This window comes from Nannospalax galili, unplaced genomic scaffold (assembly GCF_000622305.1).
Source record: "Nannospalax galili isolate Female #2095 unplaced genomic scaffold, S.galili_v1.0 scaffold485, whole genome shotgun sequence".
NCBI classification, from domain to species: Eukaryota; Metazoa; Chordata; class Mammalia; order Rodentia; family Spalacidae; genus Nannospalax; species Nannospalax galili.
In genome coordinates, this window is record NW_008354534.1 from 571,986 (window position 1) to 596,032 (window position 24,047).

The following is a 24,047-nucleotide window of genomic DNA, read 5'->3' on the forward strand; positions in this document are numbered from 1 at the left end:
TCAGGAATTTAAAGTCATTTTTGGCTACACAGTGAATTCAAGGCCATCCAGGGCTGCATGAGACTCTGTTAGGAGGAGAAAGAGCAGCAACAGCCACAAAGCAATTAAATATCCACAAAACATGGCCACACCATAGACAGTTCTACTGTCACAATAGGCTGCTCCTCTATGAAACCACAATTAATAATTCAAATGTATAGTTGTCCAATTTTTCATTTTTCTTTCCTGGCTCTTTTGAGACAGTCTCACTATGTAGTCCTGGATAGTCTAGAACTCAATGCCTTGAACTTAAGGCAATCCTCCTGCTTCTGTCTCACAGTGAAGAGATTACAGGCATGTACCACCACACCAGACTCAAGTGTATTTTTGATTTTCAGATATAGCCCATTAAAAGGTAACTAAAGGTCTTCTTTTCCACAAGATCATAAATACTTATACCTGAGTTTGTGGAGTTCAGCTCCTGATTCTTCAGGCCCTCGCGGACAGTTCTTGAGGATAGTACTCTGAGCCAAGAAAACAAAGCAAAATAGTGAGATTACCCCCTAAAATCATCAAAGCCTGAGAGTTAGTTTCCTTTAAATCTAAGAAAAAAAGCAAATGTGTCAGGTTTTAAATGTAAAATAGAATCCCCTACCCTTATTAACCACTATTTAAAAAAAAAACAGCAATTTTTATTAAAACTATGTACAGGGACAAATGATCCAATAGTCTGGAGACAGTGTCATCTACATATTCAGAAATTATAAATCTATATTATAAAATTTTTAAATTTCTTGTGGGATTTTTGTGGGGTTTTTTGAGACAGGGTTTTGCTACATAGTTCTGGCTGATCTGGTACTCACATGAGCCAAGGATGGCCTCAAACTCATGGCAACCCTCCTGCCTTAGCTTCCCAAGCACTAGGATTACAAGCATGTGCCACCATGCCTGGATTCTTGTGAGATTTTTAAGTAAGCTATCCATTTTTTCAAGTTGCAGAACAGAGACATTTCTCTTGTGTCTGGAGGGGTCAATCTCAGTAGGTTCCTTAGGCACAGTCCACTTTTTTTTTCAATGTGTATTGAGTGTTTTGCCTGCATGTATATAAGTATACTACATGCATGCAATGCTTACAGAGGCCAGAAGAGGTTGTTTGATACCCTGGAACTGGAGTTGCAGATGTTAGCCACCATATGGTGTTGGAACTGAACCTGGGTTCCCTGCAAGAGCAGTTAGTTCTCTTAACTACTAAGCCATTTCTCCAGCTCATCCACCTTATTATTGGACATGAGGTCTCTTACTAGGACCTGGGCAGATTCAGCTATATTCTTTGGCCAGCAAGCTCCAGAGATCTACTTGTTTCCATCTCTCCAGGAATTGTATTACAGGAGCATGCCACCATGCCAACTTTTTAAATATGGGTGCTGGGAATCAAACTCAATTCCTCATGGTTGAACAGTAAGCACTTTACAACTGAGTTATTTCCTCATCCCCTAGAAACATTCTTATAAGGGTCTCCCAGAAATGTCAAAATAAAAAAAATTATTAAAAATATTAAAGATGCATTCTACATGGAATGATCCTTGAAATCTTTAGATCTCTTTAGAATGCTTCATGACTAAAGCTTTGCATTGGTCTTAGCAACTAAGACAAGGAAACATCTAAGAGTAGTTCTTTATTACTGCTATCTCATTCATATACCTGGGTATAAAATTCTACGGCCCTCTATTCACTTCTATTGTTAGTTTTATTACCCACATAGTTACAAAGGTAGCTACAATTGATGTATTAGGTCATTATAGAAGTTTCTACAGATGGAACTATGTCCCTCAAAATTAATTTGTTAACCCTAACCTTGTATTTGAAGATCAGGCTTTTGAGAGGTAATGAAGACTAAAGTCCTAGGGGTAGGGCCATAATCTGACAGGACTGCTGGCCTTATAAGAAGAAGGGGAGGACATGGAGAGGAGGAAGGCAGAGAGAGATTTTTCACTATGTGAGGACCCAACTAGAAAGTGGCCATCAGTAGGCCAGGTAGCAAGGTCTTAGGAATGATCAAATCAACTGATATTTTGACCTGAAGATTTCTCAGCTTCTAGAATATGAGAAAAATAGCTTCTGTGGTTTACATCATCCATTCTGTGGTGTTTTGTTATGGCAGCTTAATCAGACTAATACTTCAGAACTTTATATAAAGAAACTTCTGTATTATTAAGACATAAGATACCATCAATTCACTGCTTCTCAAAGGCTGTATGTGAAAGCATGCTACAAAGTTTCCTGACAAGTGCAAAGGAGGACTATATGTTTGCTTTCAGAGTCGCTGTCTTCTATATCAAGATATTGTAATAAACTATTTCCTGACAATATTTTTTCTTCTTTCACAAATACTTCCCTTTTTAAATTCAAATGCTTTCAAGATCTAAAAGTGAAAGAAAACTCAATTTGGAGAACACCTTGAGAATACATTTGCCTCTTGTATATAATACGGAATTTTTATTTTGAGACAGTGTCTTTTTATACATCCTAGGCTGGCCTGAAACTCACTATATAACCCAGGTCTGCCTTGAACTCTTTCTGCCTCAGCCTTCCAAGTGGCTAGGATTACAGGTATATGCCATCATGCCTGGATTCATAATGCACTTTTAGAAAAGCATATACTGTAGGGAGAAATACATAAATTATCAAATTAAACTTAAAATATCATGCTTCTATCCAAGAAAGTAACACAGAGGAAATATATTCTTTTAAATAGCTATGCTTTCCTTAGATATTCTAATTTTCAAACTTGAACTATTTAGATATCCTGTTATATTACTTACTGTTTTTCTGGTTGAACAACTGCAATTTTTCTCTGTTTATGTACTGTAAGAAGAGGAAAAAAATGTCAAAAGGCCAAAGGGAAATTACACACACACACACACACACACACACACACACACATGTATTTAAAACTAAGCAATGTTTTCCTGGGTTGGCATCTCTCTAGAAGGAACAAAAATAGTATTTCCAAGGCTCCTTAGGCTAATCAATGCCTACAAATATTTTCCAATAAAAACAGATACTGAAAAGAAAAACTGATTTGGCAAAGGTGCTAGGACTATTTAATGGAGAAGGGATAGTATTCAACAAACGATGCGAGGAAAACAAAATAGCTACATGTATGAAGCTAGACTCTTAATTTACATCATATATAAAAATGAAAGTAAATATCTAAAGATAGAGATAAAACTACAACACTCTTGCCGGGCGTGGTGGCACACACCTTTAATCCCAGCACTCGGGAGGCAGAAGCAGGCGGATCTCTGTGAGTTCAAGGCCAGCCTGGTCTACATAGTGAGTTCCAGGACAGCTGGGGCTACAGGGAGACCCTGTCTCAAAAAGACAAAACAAAACAAAACAACTACAAAACTCTTACATATGAGAAAAAGTTCATTGCATTAGATTTGTCAATTACTTCTTAAATATCACACGTAGAGCAGAGGCAATAAAAGAACAAAACAGTTAAATTGGGCTACATTAAAATTAAAAACTTGTGCTGGGTGTGGCAGTACACACCTTTAATTCAGGAAACAGAAGCAAGTGGATCTCTATGAGTTCAAGGCCAGCTTGGTCTACACAGTGAGTTCCAGGACAGCCAGGGTATGTAGTGAGACCTTGTCTCAAATAAATAAGTAAATAAACAAACAAATAAATAAATAATAAAAGGTTATGTATAAAAACAGAATGAAGGATTGGAGAGATGGCTCAGTGTGTAATGTCTGCCACCAAGGCTGATGACCTGAGTTTGGTCTCTACAACTCACACAGTGAAAGGAAAGAACTGACTCCCATAGGTTGTTCCTTGACTTCTACATGCACATAGCAGCATGAATATATGTGTGCTTGTGACACATACCCATACACACCCACACCAAAAAAATTGTAAATTTTTGAAAAGAGAGTGAAAAACTAATACACAAAATGAGAGAAAATCATTCCAAGGCATCTATCTAATAAGAGATTAATATTTAGAAGATACCAAAAACTACAACTCAATAATGAAAAGATAAATAACACAATTTAAAATGGGCAAAGAACTTAACATTTTTAAGATATATGACTGCCAATACACATGAAAAAATGCTAAAGATCACTAGTAATTAAGGAAATAATAAAACAAATGCCATTATGTAATAGCATTTCACATCCACTGGAATGGCTATCAACAAAGAAACAAAAACAAAAATAGAAGGTAAGTGTGAAGATATGCACCTGGAACCTCCCACATTGCTGATGGGGATGGAAAGTGATGCAGCTGCTCTGGAGAACAGTTTAGTATTCCCTCAAACTGTTAAACATAGAGTTATCATGCAGAAGCAATTCCATTCCTCAGCATATATGCAACAGAAATGAAGACATGTCAAAAAATTCATATACTACTGCTCACAGCAGCACTAGTCACATAAAAAACAATGGAAACAGCCAGGCGTGGTGGCACACACCTTTAATCTCAGCACTCAGTAGGTAGAGGCAGGTGGATCTCCCTGGTCTACATAGCTAGTGCCAGGCCAGCTGAGGCTACAGGGAGACTCTGTCTTAAAAAGACACCCCCCACCAAAAAGGACAAAAATCTCTTGTTCAATCTCTCTTGCTCTTTGGGTTCCTCAGTGTAATAGAAGCCAACTGCCATTACCTAAGCTGCCCTAAGAACATGTGATGCACTTACACATATGCAAGTAAAATATTCAGGCACTGCCTTTAATCCCAGCACTCGGGAGGCAGAGGCAGGTGGATCTCTGTGAGTTCAAGGCCAGCCTGGTCCATAGTGAGTTCCAGGACAGCTGGGGCTACAGGGAGACCCTGTCTCAAAAAGACCAAAAAAAAAAAAATACTCAGACACATAAAAATCAATAAATAAAAAAAATTTTTTAAAGAGATCCATTTGGCAAAGAACTATGGGAAGGCTTCAGCTAACAACCAGCAAAGTTCTGAGCTCCTTAGTCCAATAATCCATGAAAATGAATTCTTGCTACTGTCTGGCTGATTGTGCTCCCCAAATCATACTGAACCCTAACTACTACATTAGGAGATGAGGCATTTGGAAGGTGACTAGAAGATGAGGACAGACATTTCATCATGGGATTAGTAGCCCTGTTAAAAACACCCTTCAGAGTAGACTGCTTTAGAAAGTGGAGACATAGCAAGAGGGCCCCATTTATGAGACAGAAAACAGATCCTGTATCTACCAACACCTTATTCTTGAACTTTCCAGCCCCAATGATAATAGAAATATCACTTCTAGTATTTACGAACTACTAACCTTACAGAATTTTGTTATAGTAGCCAGAATGGACTAAGACAGTTCCCAATACTCATCTGAATAAACTTGGGAATTCCTCCCAGGTCAAGCCCTAAAATGATACTTGTCCTGGGAGAGTCCTTCATTATAGCCTCAGAATTTACCTAGTTGAGCCCAGACCTCTAAGATAATAAAAGTTTGTTGCAATAAATAATTGCCTATACAGAAATATTATCACATTGTAATTTTGTCTGAAATATCTAGATTCACCCTAACTGGTAGCATCCATCCATCATCATCATCATAATAATAATAATAGTAATAGTAATAAATCCTCTAATCCAGAAATAGACAAATACCTCGAGCCCGGCGAGGCATACCAAGAGGATAGCCATTGGTTTCACACCAGCCCAAAGGAAATATATCCATTGAATCCACACTTACAATAAATTCGGGTATAGGCTTCTTAGAACCTGTTAGATTAACAAAAATTAAAATTAAATACCTTGCTTATATTTTGGTCACATCAAAACATATGCCATTTTGACTTAACTTTCTAGAAAATAGGGATTTTATAGTAAAATGCTTTCAATGACTTTCATTTCCAAAATTTTAAAGCCAAGGACAAGAAAGTAAAATTTTAGCATAGATTTCAAATTTAACTTGCATTTCAAATTAGATCACCATTAATTAGTCTACTGAGTTTAACAAGCTACACTACAGGAAACTTCTCAGGGGTGCTGTCACCTACCCTCAAGCTGGAGCCACAAGTAGGAGCCTCTCACTGCAGTAATGGTGGCAATGCACACCTCTTCAGGGAGCAGAGGATTTACTGCCTCCAGCTTCATGTTCTCCTTAAACTCGTGCTCAGAAATTGACTAGAAGAAAACAAATGAATCAAACTCATTGACTAGACTAGCAGTCAATATTAATTCATGTGCTCAACTGGAAGACTTTTTTCAAGGAGTATTTAATCCCCAGGTCCACATTAAATCAATGAGTGTACTTTGTTCTGTTTTGTTTTAAAGGAAGTAAAGGGAAAAGTTTGTTTTCCTGATGGAATAGGCAGAATGGTCTTTAAGTCAGACACTCATGCATATTTGCTACATGGATGATGACCCTGTCAAACTGTGGACTCTATTTTGCCTCAGTTTCCTCACTGTCAGGGGGAATTGAGAACATCTATCAAGCTGGGTTATTAAAAATAGCAATGAAATAAGATCCCCTTTAGTGCTCTGTCTTGAATCAAGAGTCTTTCAACCATGACTGGTTCCCTCTCTCCCTCAGAGAGTACCATTATATCCTTGTATATGTAACATAAAGGGCAATTGGGCTGAAAAAAATGCTTATGAACAGGAGGAAACAAATTATAAAAAATTTTAGCTTCTGGCTCAAACTGAACAACTGAACATCTGCACCTGGTTGTTTTCCTTCCTGATAACTCATTAAAAGTTTGGGTTTTGGGCTTGGAGAGATGGCTCAGCAGTTAAGAGCACTAACTACTCTTGCAGAGGACCCGGGTTTGATTCCCAGCACCCACATGGCGGCTACGAACCATCCTTAACTCCAGTTCCAGGGGAATCCAAAGCCCTCTTCTGACCTCCGTGGCATTGCACAACACGGGTGCACTCACATACATGCAGGCGATACACTCATACACATAAAATAAAATTTTTTTAAAAAATATTTTTTAAAAGTTTGGGTTTTTTGCTCTGTTTTGTTTCCTTCTTGAAGATATACACCTAAGATGGTCTACAGAGCTTAGTGGGTAAAGGCACTTGTCAAGCCTGATGACCTGAATACAATCCCCAGAATCTACATGGTGGAAGGAGAGAACTGACTTCCACATGTGTTCTATGACATGTGCATGTGGGCATGAGCATTCACACACATGCGCGCGTGCGCGCGCACACACACACACACACACACACACACACTGTAAAATAAATAAAGCTATTGATAAAGATATAAACCTAACAGGATGTATGCAATAGGAAGGGAAACTAAGCTAGCATGTCAAAGAACCTAAGCTGGCAGTGAAGACTCTAAGGACCAGCAGAACCAGGACCTAGGCAACTGGAGGTCGAAGAGAAAGAGGCAAAACTAGATTCATCGGTTTCTCTATTTTGTTTTGGTTAAGACAAGGTCTCAAGTAGCTCAGGCTTGCTAACCTCTTAATTCTCATTGTAAAGCAAAGGATGACCTTGGACTCCTGGTCCTCCTGCTTCTACCTTCCAAGTGCTAGGATAACAGACATGAGCTACCACTCCTGGTTTATGCAGTGTTGGGGATCTAATTTGGGGTTTCATGCATGCTAGGCAAACACTTCAGAGATGATACTGACTGAGCTACATCCCCAGTTCCTGATTTTTTTTTAATAAAAAAAAATTTTTGGAGTGGGGCATGGTGGTGCACACCTTTAATCCCAGCACTTGGGAGGCAGAGACAGGCAGATCTCTGTTGAGTTCAAGACCAGCCTGGTCTACACAGTGAGTGCCAGGCCAGCTGGGAATACAGGGAGACCCTGTCTCAAAAAAAGACAAAGAAAAAGCTGGCCTTAAACTCAACAGAAATCCTCTTGTCTTTTTACAACCCTAGAATTAAATTAATTTATATAAATTAATTTTGAAAGTTCTGAATCAGTATATCCAATTTCAAGACTTATAATAGCTATAGAAATCAAAGCTGTGTAATATTGAAGGTGGGAAAAGAAGAGAACCCACAAATAGATCCACAAGTCATCTTTGATAAAAATGTAAAAGAATTCAATGGAAGGATGCACATGTATCACAACACTAGGTCTGAATCCAACCCTGGGAATTATTTTCATTGGACCACTGACAGTCCTAGAATACTGGACCCTTCCCTTGAGGACTTATACCTTTAAGAACATATCTCCTGATTCCAGCCCTGTTTCTTGACTAGTGTACCTCCCATTTAATCTGCACACATAGTCCAGGACATCTGGAACCAACGTGATAATCTTAAAATGGCTATGCATTCCAAGTGCATCTCAGCCACCAATATCACATAGGGGACATCACTGTGAAGAGACAACTCAACTGTCAGAAGTTTGTAAGTTCTTTCCACATTCCTCGTTATTATACTGTATGTAATGGACAACTGTTCAGCCTGCCTAGGAGACAGGACTCTTTGTCACTAGCCAGAGAGAGGCACTGGGAGTCTTCTGGATAGTCCATTTAGTTATATGAGCTGTTGAATATTTTATTTTTGTCTGTTTCACTCAGATATATTCTAAAGATCTAGTACCTATTGGACACTCAATAAATAATGGTGAGTTCGATGACTAAACCAGAATACTGAGTATATCTCACAGTATAATAGCAATTCTTCGCTGAAACCTGATAATGACAACAATAAACTATTTACTTAACTCCAAAAAAAAGTGTCTTTTAAACTCAACAACACTAAAAGGTGACAAGTAATACTTCTAAATTCTGAAGTAATAGCCAACCTAATTTTTGTATTAAGCTAAACTATGGATCAAGTCATTGGAATGAAATTTTCAATATTAGTGTCTATAAAAATTTTTACAGCTCTTGTCCTATGTTTCAGGAAGCTACTGAGTAATGGCAGCCCCATCAAAACAACCAAGGAAGGGACAGAAAAGATGGCTTCGTAAGAAAGGCAAATTGCTGGGAAAGCAAGAGGACCTAAGTTCACATCTTCAGTGCCCATGTAAAAGCTGGGCATGGCCGTGGATGCCTGTCCACCACTGGGAAGGGGGACAGAGATAAGTGGACCCCGGCAGCTCCAATCAGCCTGTCTGTGAGAGACCCTGTCTTAAAAAACTGTGGAAGCCAGGATTAGTGGTGCATGCCTTTAGTCCCAGCACTCAGGAGGCAGAGGCATGCAGATCTCTGTGCATTCAAAGCCAGCCTGGTCTACGTAGCGAGTTCCAGGCCAGCTGGGGCTACAGGGAGACCCTGTCTCAAGAAGACCAAAACAACAATGTGGAGAGAGATAGAGGAAGACACCCAGCATCTTCTTCTGGTCTCTGCATGTGCACATGCACACACACACACACACCCCCGCACACACACATGAACATATGCCCCCACATACACAAATGGCAACAAACCCCACATAAACCAAGGAAAGGTCATGAGATATGCAAATCAGGGGGCTCCAAATCATAAGAAAGGCAATTTCTTGGTTGACAAAATTACATGGTAAGGCTAGAAAGTAGCTTGTTCGGTGTGGGAGGACTTTTATAAAATGGACATAGTCTGGACTAATGACCTTAATTAACCGCAGCAAAACCATGTGCTCTTCTGTTTTGTGACCTGGGTACTTGATGTTGTTTCCTTGGCAACCTCAATTTGTTACTCACCAAAAAGATAATGAATTAATGTGGGTATGCTTGAGAATTAACATATCAAAGTGCTGAAAGAAGGCACACCCATTTCCACTGCACACAGTGAAGAGTCTTTTGACCTTGGGTGAATGAGATATTCTAGAACTAGAAATGAAAGGACTGGATGGTGGAGCCAAGCTTGTACTTCCCCAACTGAAGCTAGAGAAACCAGTTTGAATAAAATTATGGGTGGGGCCAGACTCAGGGACACAGTTCCAGAGACAGGATTCCAACAAGACAAATCCATCAGCACAGTTCCAGGAGACAGACTGTTCCAAGAGAAATCTGAGGGAATGAGAGTCTCCTGAGTTCAGGCCCACTCTTAAAAACTAAGAGTCAGGCCTTTTGTTCAGGTAATTATAATGGTGGTGTAGTGCCGCTGCAGTTCAGGGGGAGAAAAATATTAGGAATGATAATCTTAATGTGAACTGCCTTTATGGAAGTGGCAACAAGAGAGGACTGGAAGGTATGGGAAGAACTAGCAGTGGACACAAACAGATTAAACAAGTGACAGTGAAAATGCAACTATTATCACAACAAATGTTTTAAAAACGAAGCAATCATAAAATACTGCAGCAGTCAGCTGTGAAAGTTTGGATACATATAATGTAAAACTTGAAATTTAACCAAAAGTAAATGGGTAAGACAGAAGGGAAGGTAATGTAGACCAGCTAAGTGTTCATTTACTATAATATGCCATTCAACATGTTTCTAAAATTAATACTTCAAAAGAATGCAATATATTAATTTGAAAATATTGAAGCATAAATATAAGAACTACAGCAAGAAGAATAAGATGATGTAGTTACTTCTAGGAAGGGAGCACCTGCAAAAGGACGGACAGGCCTGTTACACATTCTAAGTTCTTACTGCTTTCTTGTTTTTGAGACAACGTCTTGTTATGCAAGTCAGGATGATCCCTGGTGCTCCTACTGCCTGAGTCTCCCAAGTGCTGGGAGTATAGGCACCACGCCTAGCTGTTATTTGGCTTGGTTTGCTTGGTTCTTGTTTTATTTGAGACAAGGTCTTGCTACACTACCCAAGCTGACCTAGAACTCACTGTGTTCCCCACACCAGACTTATGCACAACCACACCTGGCTTAAGTGTGACAGTTAACTATTTGGTCTTTTAAAACATGTTCATATATTATTTGGATAGGTGTATTTCTAATATTTTATTATTTATTTATGTTTATTTTATGTTTATGAGTGTAGTGCCTGCATGTGTGTAAGTGTACCCATGTCTGCCCAAGGACATCAGAAGAAGGCGTTGGATTCCCCTAGAACTGGAGTTATAGATGGTTGTTATCTGCCATGTGGCTGCTGGAATCAAACCTGGGTTCTCTGCGAGAACAGCCAGTGCTCTTAACCTCTGAACCATTTCTCTAGCCTCTAGATGTATTTTTAAATAAATGTAACACTTCTTTACTTAACATTTTTCATATAACTGAGTCACTTAATTATGAAATAAAATCTCAAGTTTGTACGAGTCTTAGCTAGTAAGAAAAAAAAAAGATACACTTGTAAAACTAATTTAATTAGCACACTACCCTCTGCAGTAAATGTATTTTTCTTTGGACTATTTTATTACAATCAACAAGGTGGTTATGTGGGCTAGAGAGATGGTTCAGCAGTACTGGCTACTCTTATAGAGGATCTGGGTTTGGTTCTTAGAACTCACAAGGTAGCTAACAGCAATCTGTAACTCTAGCTCCAGGGGATCCAATGCCCAAGACTGGCTTCTGTGGGCATTGCACACTCATGGTAAGCTTACATACACACAGGCAAAATGCTCATGTATATTTGAAAAAAAAAAAAAGAAAAAAACAGTCAAAAAAGAAAAATAAAGGCAGGAACAGTATACCCCACCGCTCTGAAGCAGTGTTGTGAGGTGTTCTTACCGGAGGAAAGCACTTTTGGGGAGCAGCTTCAGCACCACACTGTTTGAGGTAGTCAGCCCAGTCAAAGTCCTGGCTCCGGTAGCCTACATGGAGACAAAAGAGCAATGATTCACACACCACATATGCCTGCTGGCTCTAGCATTCTGCCAGGTGTCCACCCACAACTTCCAATTTCCAATGCTGCTAATTTATGTATTTTGATCACTGGGGCCAGACACTCTATAAATCCAAACCACCGTTAATAGTTTTTCAGTGCTATACATAGTTAATTTTATTAAACAGAGCAACTCTAGGCAACTATAATAAAATAATGAAATTCATGAGGTGTTTAAACTCCAAAATTTCAAACTAGGCATTTTTTTTTGAGTAGTATTTTGTATGATGAGTTACTGGCAATTTATCAAAAGATTTTAAAAAGTTATGACTGGATTTGATTATGCACAAAGAATTTTAGTCTTATCAATTTTATTAGTACTTTTTCTGAAGGAAAAGAAGTAAAAGTACCTTTTAATTAGTTAAGATTTTTCTTTGATAAGGTTATTTCTTTTCCTTTGCATATCTTAGCTAATAATGCTTTTTTTTTTTTTTTTGGTCTTTTTGAGACAGGGTCTCCCTGTAATCCCAGCTGGCCTGGAACTCACTATGTAGACCAGGCTGGCCTTGAACTCACAGAGATCTACCTGCCTCTGCCTCCTGAGTGCTAGGATTAAAGGAATGCACTACCATGGCCGGCAATACTTTTTTTTTAAATGACAGGGTCTCATGTAGCCCAGACTATACTTAAACTCATTACGTAGCCAAGGCTAACCTATGAACTCTTGATCCCCTTTCCTCTACCTCCCAAGTGCTAAGAATATAAGCATATGCCACCACACCTGGCTTTGATGTAATACTCTTAATATTCTTTTCAGATTCACGTACTATAGAATCTGTTGAATACTCTAAGGGATAGAAAGGATGGTTAATGGGCACAGGAGTGTAGCTAGATAGAAGGAATAATTTCTAATGTCCCTACTACTGTGGTTGACAGTAACACATATTTCAAACTACTAGTAGAGATGATTTGGACAGTTCATAGCTCAAAGAAATGATATTGTGTCTGAGGTGACAGATTTGCCAATTACCCCAACCTGGTCATTACACATTGCATATATGTATTAAAATGCTTCCCAGTACTCCATAAATGCATATGTGTCAATAAAGAATAATATTTTAGGGGCTGGAGAGATGGCTCAGTGGTTAAGAGCACTGACTGTTCTTGCAGAGGGCCCGTGTTTGATTCCCAGCACCCACATGGCGGCTAACAACCATTCATAGCTCTAGTTCCAGGGGATCCAATGTCCTCTTCTGACCTCCATGGGCATTGTACAACAAGGGTGCACTTACATACATGCAGGCAATATACTCATACACAAAAATAAAAATAATAAAACTCTCAATGCTCTTATAATCTGCATCATTAGTTTAAGAAAAAAGAAGCTAAAAAAAAATAAATAAAATTTAAAAAAAAGGGGGGGGGCTGGAGAGATGACTCAGTAGTTAAGAACACTGGCTGTTCTTGCAGAAGACCCGGGTTCGAATCCCAGCACCCACATGGCACCTAACAACTGTCCGTAACTCCAGTTCCAGGGGATCCAATGGCCTTTTCTGACCTCTGCGGGCATTGCACAACACAGGTGCACTTACCTACATACAGGCAATACATGCATACACATAAAATAAAAAAATAAATAAAAAACAAACAAACAAATAAATAAATAAATAAATAAATAAAATTTAAAAAAGAAAAAGAAAAAAGAAAAAAGAAGCTGCCAGGCATGGTGGAGCATGCCTGTAGCCCCATCACTTGGGAGGCAGAGGCAGGTGGATCTCTGGATCTCTGTGAGTTCAAGGCCAGCCTGATCTACATAGTGAGTTTCACGCCAGTTGAGGCTACAGGGAGACCCTGTCTCAAAAAGACCGAAAAAAAAAAAGAAAAGAAAAAAGAAGCTTACCTCTCTGCTTCAATCTACCTAAGGTCTTAACAGAAACACCTCCAAACTAGTGCCTGACTCAATATTATTCATGTGTAAGGAGCTGGGTGGCCACTTCCCACTGTGTCTGAATTGCTCTCTCCTTCGGAGCTTAATACCATACAGACACAGAGCAGGCTACTCAAGCCTGTGCCCTAGGTGGGTGTAGCAGTGCACATCTTTAATCTCAGTACTTGGGAGGCAGGCAGGCAGGTCTTTATGAGTTCCAGCCCAGTCTGGTCTATAGAGTGAGTTCCAGGCAAGTTAAGGCTATATAGCAAGACCCAGCTTCAAAAAAAAGACTATGCCTTCCTCTTTCTTGCCCAAAGAATAAAGGCCTCAGGGCTCCCTCTGACCTACCTCACTTTCTGACTGGACATCTGTTATTTTCATTTTTTCTATTATTTATTTATTTATTTATTTATTTATTTATTTATTTATTTAGCCTCAGCTGTCCTGGAGCTCACTATGTAGACCAGGCTGGCCTTGAACTCACAGATACCCACCTGCCTCTGTCTCCAGAGTGCTGGAATTAAAGGTGTGAGCCACCACACCCGGCTATAATTTATTTTTATGTGTGTATATTAGTATATGCATGTGCATGCAGATGCCTGTGGAGGCCAGAAGAGGGCCTCAGGCTCCCTGAGCCACCCAATCTGGGTCCTGGGAACTGAACTCGGGTCTTCTGCAAGGCAGCAAGCACTCTTAATTGTTCAGCCATCTCTCCAGCACCCCCAACTTCATTATTTTTAATAACATAGTTCATGCTTTCCTTTTGTTTTACAGCGATCAGTTGACTTATCTATAGCAATGCTAAGCAATTCTACATTTTTAATAATTATTTTCTCCTTTTCACATGAAGCTGGTGAGCAAGATAAAGAACTTGGGATTGCCTGTATCTTCCTGCAAAACAGGAAGTTCTGAATGTAAGTGTTCCATGCCACACCTTCCCACCAGACACTCCTATGTTTTGCTCACTTATAGAAGAGAACCTGGGAAGCTCTGTGGGTATTTTCTCCCATATGCCTCTTGAAAGGATTGTTATATCTTTGTCCTCTCAGTGACAAGCTCAATGCATGCTCATAACAAATATTCTACTAATATTTTTTGGATAAATGACAGCTACGTGGAAGGTTGAGGTTCTGAGTTTATGATCCTTGTTAACACATGAGTGCTTTCACAATCTTTCAGCAGTCAGCATTCAAAGTGAAGCCTTGTTTACCTAAAGTCTACTAAGTCAAAACAATATGATTTGCTGACAAAAAGAAAAATCAGACAAAAATTTGACATTTTCCAGATACTCTAGGTTTAAAATTACTAAAAAATTCAGTCAAGAACAACAAAATCATACTTCAGTGTCTTGACTAATATTGGCTTCCAGACAGATGGCTCAGCAGTTAAGAGCAGTTACTGCTCTTGCAGGGGCCTCAGGTTTGGATCCCAGAACCCACATGGAGGCTCACAACCATCTCTAACTCCGGTTCTGGGGGATCCAAAGCTCTCTTCTGGCCTCTGCAGGTACCAGGCATACATGTGGTACACATACATACGTAGGCAAAATATTCATACACAAAACAAATAAAATCTTAAAAATTAAAGACTTTTTTTTTGCAAAGTTACAAGCACAAATAAAGTGAGCTATTACTCCCTACCTAAAGCCTCTGAGTCCTACTCTTGACCATAACGTCCCTCTGAAGAGTCCCCTCCATAACAAGGTCGAGACACTAAAAATTACCCATGATCTACCTTTTAGCACTGGCTCTAACAAGCCAGGTCTAAATGCTCAGTGTTCATGTGATCTCCTAAGAGATTCTAGATGGAACAGACTAAAGAACCAGAATAGACTGGGGTTTAAATCTGTCCTTCTAGCTGATTATATAGTTATGTGTCATAATACAAGAACAGAACACACTATTTAACAATCTTAGTTTTATTTGTGACTCCAAATATTACAGAATTTAGCCCATCATTTACACTTATCTCAGACCCCCAAAATATTAGCGATGTGAGGCACAAAAATCTTGGAAATACCAACCAACACACATTTCAACAAACACACATTTCAAGGGCTAAGGCTGGAGGATCAGGAATTTAATATTTTTTTAGCTATTATTTTCATTATTTTACATGTATGAGTGTATTGCCTGCATGTATGTAAGTGCACCCTATGTGCAATGCCTGCGGAGGACAGAAGAGAATGTCAAATTCCCGGGAATTGGATTTATGGACTGTTGTTAGTGCCATGTATGTGCTGGGAACCAAATCTGGGTCCTCTGAAAGAGCAGCCAGTGCTCTTAACCATGAAGCCATCTCTCTAGCCCCAGGATGAGGAATTTAAGGACAGCATGGGCAACTGGGCTAGACAGTGAGACCCTGTCCAAATAATAATGATAATGAAGAAACAACAGAGGAGAGCTCAAATCTGTACCTGGAGGTGGGTTGATATGCAGACCATTCTTCAGACTCCACTGCACAGGAAAGATACCAGGACTACTGGCATGGCATACAAATGATCGCCGTGTATGGTCTTCTGGCCGAAGGTCATCCATTTCCACCAGAAAGTACCTCTCATCAAAAACCTGTGTAATTGATAGATAAAATTGAAAAATGGCTTTATATATATAACATAAATATCAGATATATGTGTATGTACATATATCTAATGTATATATGTATTTTCTTTGGCATAGACATGTTATATAAGTTCATTTATATACTGCACTGGGTATTAATAATGCTAACCATTTAATAATGTAAATCTCAGCAGGTCAGATGACTTGGCACACAAACAACTATTCAGCAGTTACATTCCACTTTGGGCTCTACTTTCAGCAAGTGGGATTCTACTCTAATCCTAAATTCTTTCCCTCACAGTGATTTGGTCACTGCACTTTGACAATGTATTCAGCTCTTAGCAAGAGTCTTAGTTTTTGTCAGTTATCTAAAAGATTCAAGTCTGATTCTGGAGTATATGTCTGTAGCTATCCTACTGGTGACACTAACTGCCAATTCCTATACACCTCTTAATCCCCAAAAGCCCTGCACCTAGTTAGATAAGCAATAGCACTACCTGTATTTATATTTTATAAACACTATGGTCTGTATACCAGTCCTTTCAAGTTATACAAAGTAAGGCTTGGTGGCTGAAAAATGGTTCAGTGGTTAAGAGCCCTGACTGCTCTTGCAGAGGACCTGGGTTCGATTCCCAGTGCCCACATGGCGGCTATGAACTGTCATCCTTAACTCCAGTTCCAGGGGAATCCAAAGCCTTCTTCTGACCTCCGCGGCATTGCATGACATGGGTGCACTCACATACATGCTGGCAATACACTCAATATGCATAAAATAAAAAAAATAAATAAAATATTTTAAAAAACAAAGTAAGGCTTGACACTAAAAACACATGCACTTCACTACTCCAGTACCCTGAAGCTACTCTGCTTTGGCTGTATAGGGCTACCAAGCTCCGAAGAAGAAATGGTACACAGAACATTAGACAATACAACACAAATTCTGATTTGACAATGAATTAGATTAGCACAGCCCAAAGATTAAAACACTAGTTTCTTCAACCAACACCCTAATGGGAATTCCTTCCAGAAGAATTGTTCCCACTTTACCTTAACAACTGTAGCAGGAGAGATCCCAAAAGGAGACCATGGGTCCACAGCTTCCAATTTCATATTTACAGAAAAGGTATGGATTCCAATAACTTGCTTATCCTGAAATATATATAACAAAAGTGAATAAAAATATAGTATTTTGGGGGCTGGAGAGACTGCTCTTGCAGAGGACCCGGGTTCGATTCCCAGCACCCACATGGCGGCTACGAACCGTCCTTAACTCCAGTTCCAGGGGAATCTGAAGCCCTCTTCTGACCTCCGTGGCATTGCATGACACAGATGCACTCACATACATGCAGGCAAAACACTCATATACAGAAGATAAAAATAATAAACAAAATATTTTTAAAAATATATAGCATTTTCGAATTAACTTTATATTCATTTCTACCTGAATACTTGGGATGATTAATCTTCATTGTCAACTAGGAGACACCTCTGGGTGTGTCTTTGAGGGCTTTTCCAAAGGTTTAATTAGGGCAGGAAGAACCACCCTGAAAGTGGGCAATACCACCCCATGGGCTGGGGTCCTGCACTGAATCTAAAAAGTAGAAAGTGAGCTGAGTACAAGCATTTCTTTCTCTCTGCTTCCTGACTGCAGACACACTGTACCAGCCACCTCATGCTCCTGCTGCCATGTCTCATGGCCACAATGGATTGTACAGCCCCTCAAATCATTAACCCAAATCAATGCTCCACTCCTTAAGCTGCTTTTGTCACAGCTACTTTGTCAAAGCAATGAGAAAAAGAAACTAATACAATGTTATACTAGTTAATTCAAATAACAGCACTGTTAAGCTTCTGAGACATCTTAGAATTTTTCTTTCCTGGAAAAAAAAAATCTATTCAAGACAAATGGGAAGAAGGGAGGAAGGGAGGGTGGGAGGGAGGGAGGGAGAGAGAGGGAAGGAAGAAGGGAGAACATCTACCCTCTACATTCTTAATACAATGGGCATCTGGGGGAAAAACCAAATTTATTTTCTAACAAGTTAGGGCTTTGTAGTTAAGAGCAAAAAAGAAGATATACAAATAACTATAGAAGGACTTGGGAAAAACCCAGGCAACTTCTGGAAGACAGCAAGGGTGATCATACCCTAGGCCTGACCCCTCCCTCCCTAGAGGCCATTTTCTTGTATCCAAGGATTATTTTTTACTCTTTACCTCCCCAAATTGTTTTCTCTGCTATAAAGAGAGAAATACTTATTTACCATGTTTCTGTTTTTACCTTAAATAAGTAAGATGGTAACGGCTCTTCCTCCTCTTCTTTCATTCTGGCCAAAACCTCTTGCCATTCAGCTTCATTCTTCAGATGTCTGATGGCTTTAGCAAGATAAAACAGCATTTATTATTATTATTTTATGTGTACCAGTGTATTGCCTGCATGTATTTAAGCGTACCCATGTCATGAAATGCCTGCAGAGGTCAGAAGAGGGCATCAGATCCCCTGGAACTGGAGTTATGGACAGTTGCTAGCTACCATGTGGGTGCTAGGATCTGAACCCAGGTCCTTTGCAAGAGAAGTCAGTGCTCTTAACCACTGAGCCATCTCTCCAGCCCCAAAACAGCATGTTTTAAGATGAGAAAAGCTACATACTTTTAACTATTCTAGAAGCATTCACATAAACACAAAAAGCATTTTCTACTGGGAAAGGAAAGGGTTCAGGCCATTTATTCCCATCTCCACACAAAAAAATTTTGCACCTTAATCTCAGTATTGGACTCTGCTCAGAGTCCAGAAAGTTAGATTGTGAAATTACCTACAGTAAGAACATAAATATTTCTGTAGCCCACAAAGTAATGAAATATACACTCAAATTGGGGTACAAAAGAATAAATGCAAAAAAGTTAAGGTTAAGCATGGATTAGGACAGAATTCTGGATGTACACTGAACTATAAGCACAATGATAAATTCAAAAGAAAAATATACAAATGTAACTACTTTATATAAACTTGTAACATTTTTCTATAATTAAAGTTTTTCATAGAATATAGAATACATTTTCAGCTTCATAGATATTAACAAATAGTTGACAGGAAAATGTTGTCTTACGCTTTACCTGGTGGAGGTTGAAGCTCATATCCCTGCTGATCAGCCCAACCAATGTGATGAAGAAACGGATCCAAGTAATACAACCAATGTTCAAAACTGTCAGAACTTTCAAGTCCTTCATAGCACAGCTTCAGCCTTCCCCCTATGTTTTCCACTACAGTAACAATCCAAGTGCTTAAAGAATCCCGAAAATCTTGGCATTCTAGTCTGGATCCTGGAGCAATGAGATCCAAAGGATTCCTTCCACTGCGGAGCTATAGGTTTTAAAAATGAAATCAGAGAAGTTAACATGTTTTTAAAAGTCAAGTTCTGCTGGGCATGGTGGCGCATGCCTTTGATCCCAGCACTTGGGAGGTAGAGGCAGGCGGATCTCTGTGAGTTCAAGGCCAGCCTGGTTTACATAGCAAGTTCTAGGACAGCTGGGGCTACAGGGAGATCCTGTCTCAAAAACACCAAAAAAAAAAAGACAATCCAGGCCAGGTGTGGTGGCGCATGCCTTTAATCCCTGCACTTGGGAGGCAGAGGTACGCAGATCTCTGTGAATTCGAGGCCAGCCAGGTCTACACAGTGAGTTCCAGGCCAGCCGGGGTCACAGGGAGACCTTGTCTCAAAAAAAGACCAAAAAAAAAAAAAAAAAAGACAACCCAGGGCTGGGAAGATAGTTCAGTTCAGTTGGTAAAGTGCTTACCATGCAATCATCAGGACCCAAGTTTGATCCATGGAACCCACATGGTAGTACTTATTTGTAATCCCAGCACTGGGGAGGCAGAGACAGGCATCTAGTACAGGGCTTACTGGCCAGGCACCCTAGACTACTTGGTGAGTTCTAGGCCAGTGAAAGACCCCAACTCAAAAATGAATGATACCTGAGGTTGGTCTCTGGCTTCCACATGCACATCAACACACACACACACACATGCACGCACGCACGCACACACACGCACGCACACACACACACACACACACACACACACACACACACATGAACAAATACACACAGATAACCCACTGCTCCAATAGAGATGAATGTCTAACAAACACAGAAAAAGATGCCCAACCTCTTTAGACCTTAGGGAACAGTAAGTCAAAATGGTCAGCCATGCCTACTAGGATGGCCACAACCAAAAGATAACAGGCATTGGTAATGATACAAAGAAACAGGGGTGGGGTATATATAACCATTCATATACGCCACAAAGAGCATTACTGGTATGATTTTTTAAAAAAGACATAACTTAGAAATTTAGGAAATCCATAATCAATAAATTAATTATACCCACTAACAAGTTCAAAAAGCTAACTTAAAAGGACTGTAGAAATGGTAGGAGTAAGAGAAGCCCACAGTTTTCTGAGCAAAAGAAAAAGGGGTCTCAAATTACAAGGTTGCAAATGCTCACCTTGAGGCAGTAGACCCTGAAGCTTCTTAGGTACTGAGCAAGCCACCAGTGTGGGACCTCTGAGAGTAATTTAAGCTTTTAATTCCTATGCCTATTACTTTAATAACAATGCTTATTTGTATCACATTAGTAAATTAGCGATCAATTTTAGATTCTTTACAAGGATTTTCTACACTGATTTGAGAAACAGTTATACTCACGCCCTCTAGCAGAGACACAGGAGGACTACATGCCCCTGTCAGAGTCTGCCGCAGAAATGCATCCCAATCAGACACTTTATCTCTGATGCCTAGATGAGGGAAGAAATGACTATTACTCATAATGTCAGTCATAGAACACAAAGAAACTAAATACACATAAATAGTTTAGAGGTATGTTTCCCATTTTAAGAGCTAAGAACCCAACATATTTCTTGAGAGCTTGAAAAGATGAAACAAAACAACTACAAAACTGCTCTTGATACAGCTACATTCTGGTTAGTTTAGTAAGAACTGTATGCAAAACAGAGAGACTATGAGTTGTACACAAAATAATTCTCTATTACTATAATTTTATCTAAATAGTGCCTCCTATATTTTTCTTACAGAATTTTCAAACATACAGAAAAGGTACAGAAAATGGTATACTGAACCCTCATGCATCCTATCTTCAAGGACTGTCACCTCCTGCCACCCTATTTCATCTAGAGCAATCAAACACAGAGCTTGTTAATATAGCTCTAGGGATCCCTTATCTCTGCCTTCAGGCTACAGTTAAGAATGGGTGGTCATGATCACCCAGCATTTACATGGGTCCTGGGGACACCAACTCCAGTCCTTACTGTTGAATGGCAAGAGTTGAATCACTAAGCCACCTCCCTAGCCCTATTTTAATATAACAACATATCTGGAGATGGTGTGCCAAGTACACTCCTTGGCTGCAAGTAAATGGTCCTTCTTTCTTTTTATTGATTACAATTTTCAACAAAAATCTATCTATCTGTATCTACCTACTTATATCTATATACAACACACGAGAGAGAGAGAGAGAGAGAGAGAGAGAGAGAGAGAGAGAGAGAGAGAGATCTTTTAAAATAAAGAGGCACAGAGGTCAACGTCTTCCCCTTTCTGGCTGGTGGGAGGTAAACAATTCTCCTTGTCTCTCAGATGTTTTCTCACCTGAATTCATTTCTGCAAGACTGAGACTCCTGGTTTTCTATTTGTATTTGTCTCTATATTTAGTCTATTCCTTTCTTGGACTCTTTTTAGTAATCTCTGTTTAGGTGTGCCTTTTGCACATGGACAAAAGTGCGTTACACTTTATGAGCCAATCTGAAATTGTTTGCTTTTAATAGAAGAGAAAGCCCATCTGTTGATAACAATATAGACATCCCTGATCTTGTCATATTGTTAAATGTTATAAGAAGTAGTTGTGTGTATGTTGTGTTTCACTATGTGATCTACTCTATTTGAATATAGACTTTCTCTTTTTAAACCTATGTTTTGGTGTATTTTTTTGTGTATATGTGGTATATACCACATGTATGTTGGTGCATTCACCTGTGAGCATGTATGTAGGACAGAGGAGGATATGAGGGATCATCCTCTATTCTTCATCTTATTTTTTGAGACAGGGTCTCTTACTGAACCTGAAGCTCTCTGTTTTGGCTAAGCTGACGACCAGCCAGCTCCCAGGATCTGCCTGACTTTACTCTCCAACACACACTGGAGTTAATACTCTCAACAACTAAGCCACCCCCCAAGCCCCTATACAAATATCTTAATTTTTTTTTAACTTTTGTATAAGGTAGCCCAGACTGGTCTCACATTCATATCCTTCCTACCTCTGCCACCTAGGTGCTGAGGTTATAGACATGTGCCATTGTGTCCAGCTCAAAATATCTTTATATAATTAGTCCTTTTTATTTCTGGACTATTTTCTTTTATTCCCCCTCTTTCTCTCTAAACAATACTATAACTGGCTATAACCTCTTTTATCTCTTCTTCTTCAATAGCACATTTCAGGTAATATTCTCTTATTTCCAGTTAACAATTTAAAAGTAACTGGTTAAATTACATGACAATTAAGGTCTAAAAAAAGAAAAAAAGACAAGTGATCTTATACCACTCTTTACATGCTCCCATCCATTGTCCCCTATTTTTACGATACTCTATCTACACTGTTTTCTTTTATGTGTCAGACATCTCTTTTCTAATCAGCATGTGGTCAAAGCTCATAGCTACAGTTGCACTTAATGCTCACTCTGGGCTCTTATGCTAATGTTATCCTATCTATTTAATTTATCTGAAGCTCATTCTTTAGTGGATTCCTTATGAAAGACTCATGGGAACAACACTCCTCAAATCCTTTTCATGTTCTTAACAATTTATCCATGGCCTTTACACTGGAAGTTCACCTTGGATAGACAGAAAATCCTCATCTCACATTCTCTCTCTTTCACTGAATTTCTTAATGTGTCATTATGTTGTTCTCTGGAAACTACTACTGCAAACAAAGCTCAAGAAAACCTGGTTTTTCTTTCTTTGCAAGAAATGAGGCCTTTTTCCCTGACTAATTAGGGGGCATTTTTTCCTTGTTTTAGGTTCAGCTCCTGGGCTCAAGGGATCCCTCTATCTTGGTCGCCTATCTATTCTAAGAGTGCCAACACATGCCAGAGTGCCATCTAGGACACATTTTAGCACAGCTCAGGATGTATACCAAATTGCATGATTTCTGTAACGTTTACTTACTGTCTGTAGTATTTTATTATTTCACTGTTTTACTTTCTTCTTCAGGACTTCTCTTTTATGTACCTTAAATCATTTTAACCTGTCTATATACTTTTTCTCAAGTCCTTTTATCTCTCTCTGGAGTGCCCTGCCACTAAGCTATATCCCAGCCTCAGCCTCCCATTAAAAAAACTTTTTTTTTTTTTGGCTTTTTGAGACACACTCTCCCTGTAGCCCCATCTGGCCTGAACTTGATAAGTAGACCAGGCTGGCCCTGAACTAACATAGATCTGCCTGCCTCTTCCTTCTGAGTGCTGAGACTAAAGGTATGCGCCACCAAACCCAACCCCTATTAAAAAATTTTAGAACATGTATTTACTTGTTGAGAGAGAGAGAGAGAGAGAGAGAGAGAGAGAGAGAGAGAGAGAGAATATGCACCAAAGGTATGTGAAGGTCAGAGAACAACTTGTGGAAGTTGGTTCTTTCCTTCCACAATCCACAATATGGGTCCCAAAGACTGAACTTAAGTCATTAGGCTTGGTGAAATGCATCTTTACCTACTTGCTGTTAACCTGCTGAGTCATCTCACAGGCCCCACTCCCATTCATTTTTTCTTAAAATGTTTTCTTTTCTTTAATCTTCTATTTCTCTTCAAATACTGTCTACGTAGTATTAATTCATTCTGTGCTTACTAAATTTTCAACTTTGACTTTTTATT

At 39.3% G+C, this 24,047-nt stretch overlaps 1 protein-coding gene across 2 annotated transcripts in view; it reads right to left on the reverse strand.

The window, feature by feature from the left end:
- The window catches only part of Sfmbt1 (Scm like with four mbt domains 1), a 109,465-nt gene that overhangs the window by 15,696 nt on the left and 69,722 nt on the right, over positions 1-24,047 (reverse strand). For both annotated transcript variants that reach the window (XM_029555400.1, XM_008851817.3), the window contains exons 5-14: positions 20,822-20,910; positions 19,232-19,478; positions 18,399-18,493; positions 17,171-17,272; positions 15,979-16,129; positions 11,539-11,621; positions 6,011-6,137; positions 5,619-5,732; positions 2,802-2,844; positions 439-503 (exon numbers count right to left, since the gene is read on the reverse strand). In XM_029555400.1, coding sequence (XP_029411260.1) covers positions 439-503; positions 2,802-2,844; positions 5,619-5,732; positions 6,011-6,137; positions 11,539-11,621; positions 15,979-16,129; positions 17,171-17,272; positions 18,399-18,493; positions 19,232-19,478; positions 20,822-20,910 — 1,116 coding nt within the window. The remainder of the gene's footprint in view (positions 1-438; positions 504-2,801; positions 2,845-5,618; positions 5,733-6,010; positions 6,138-11,538; positions 11,622-15,978; positions 16,130-17,170; positions 17,273-18,398; positions 18,494-19,231; positions 19,479-20,821; positions 20,911-24,047) is intronic.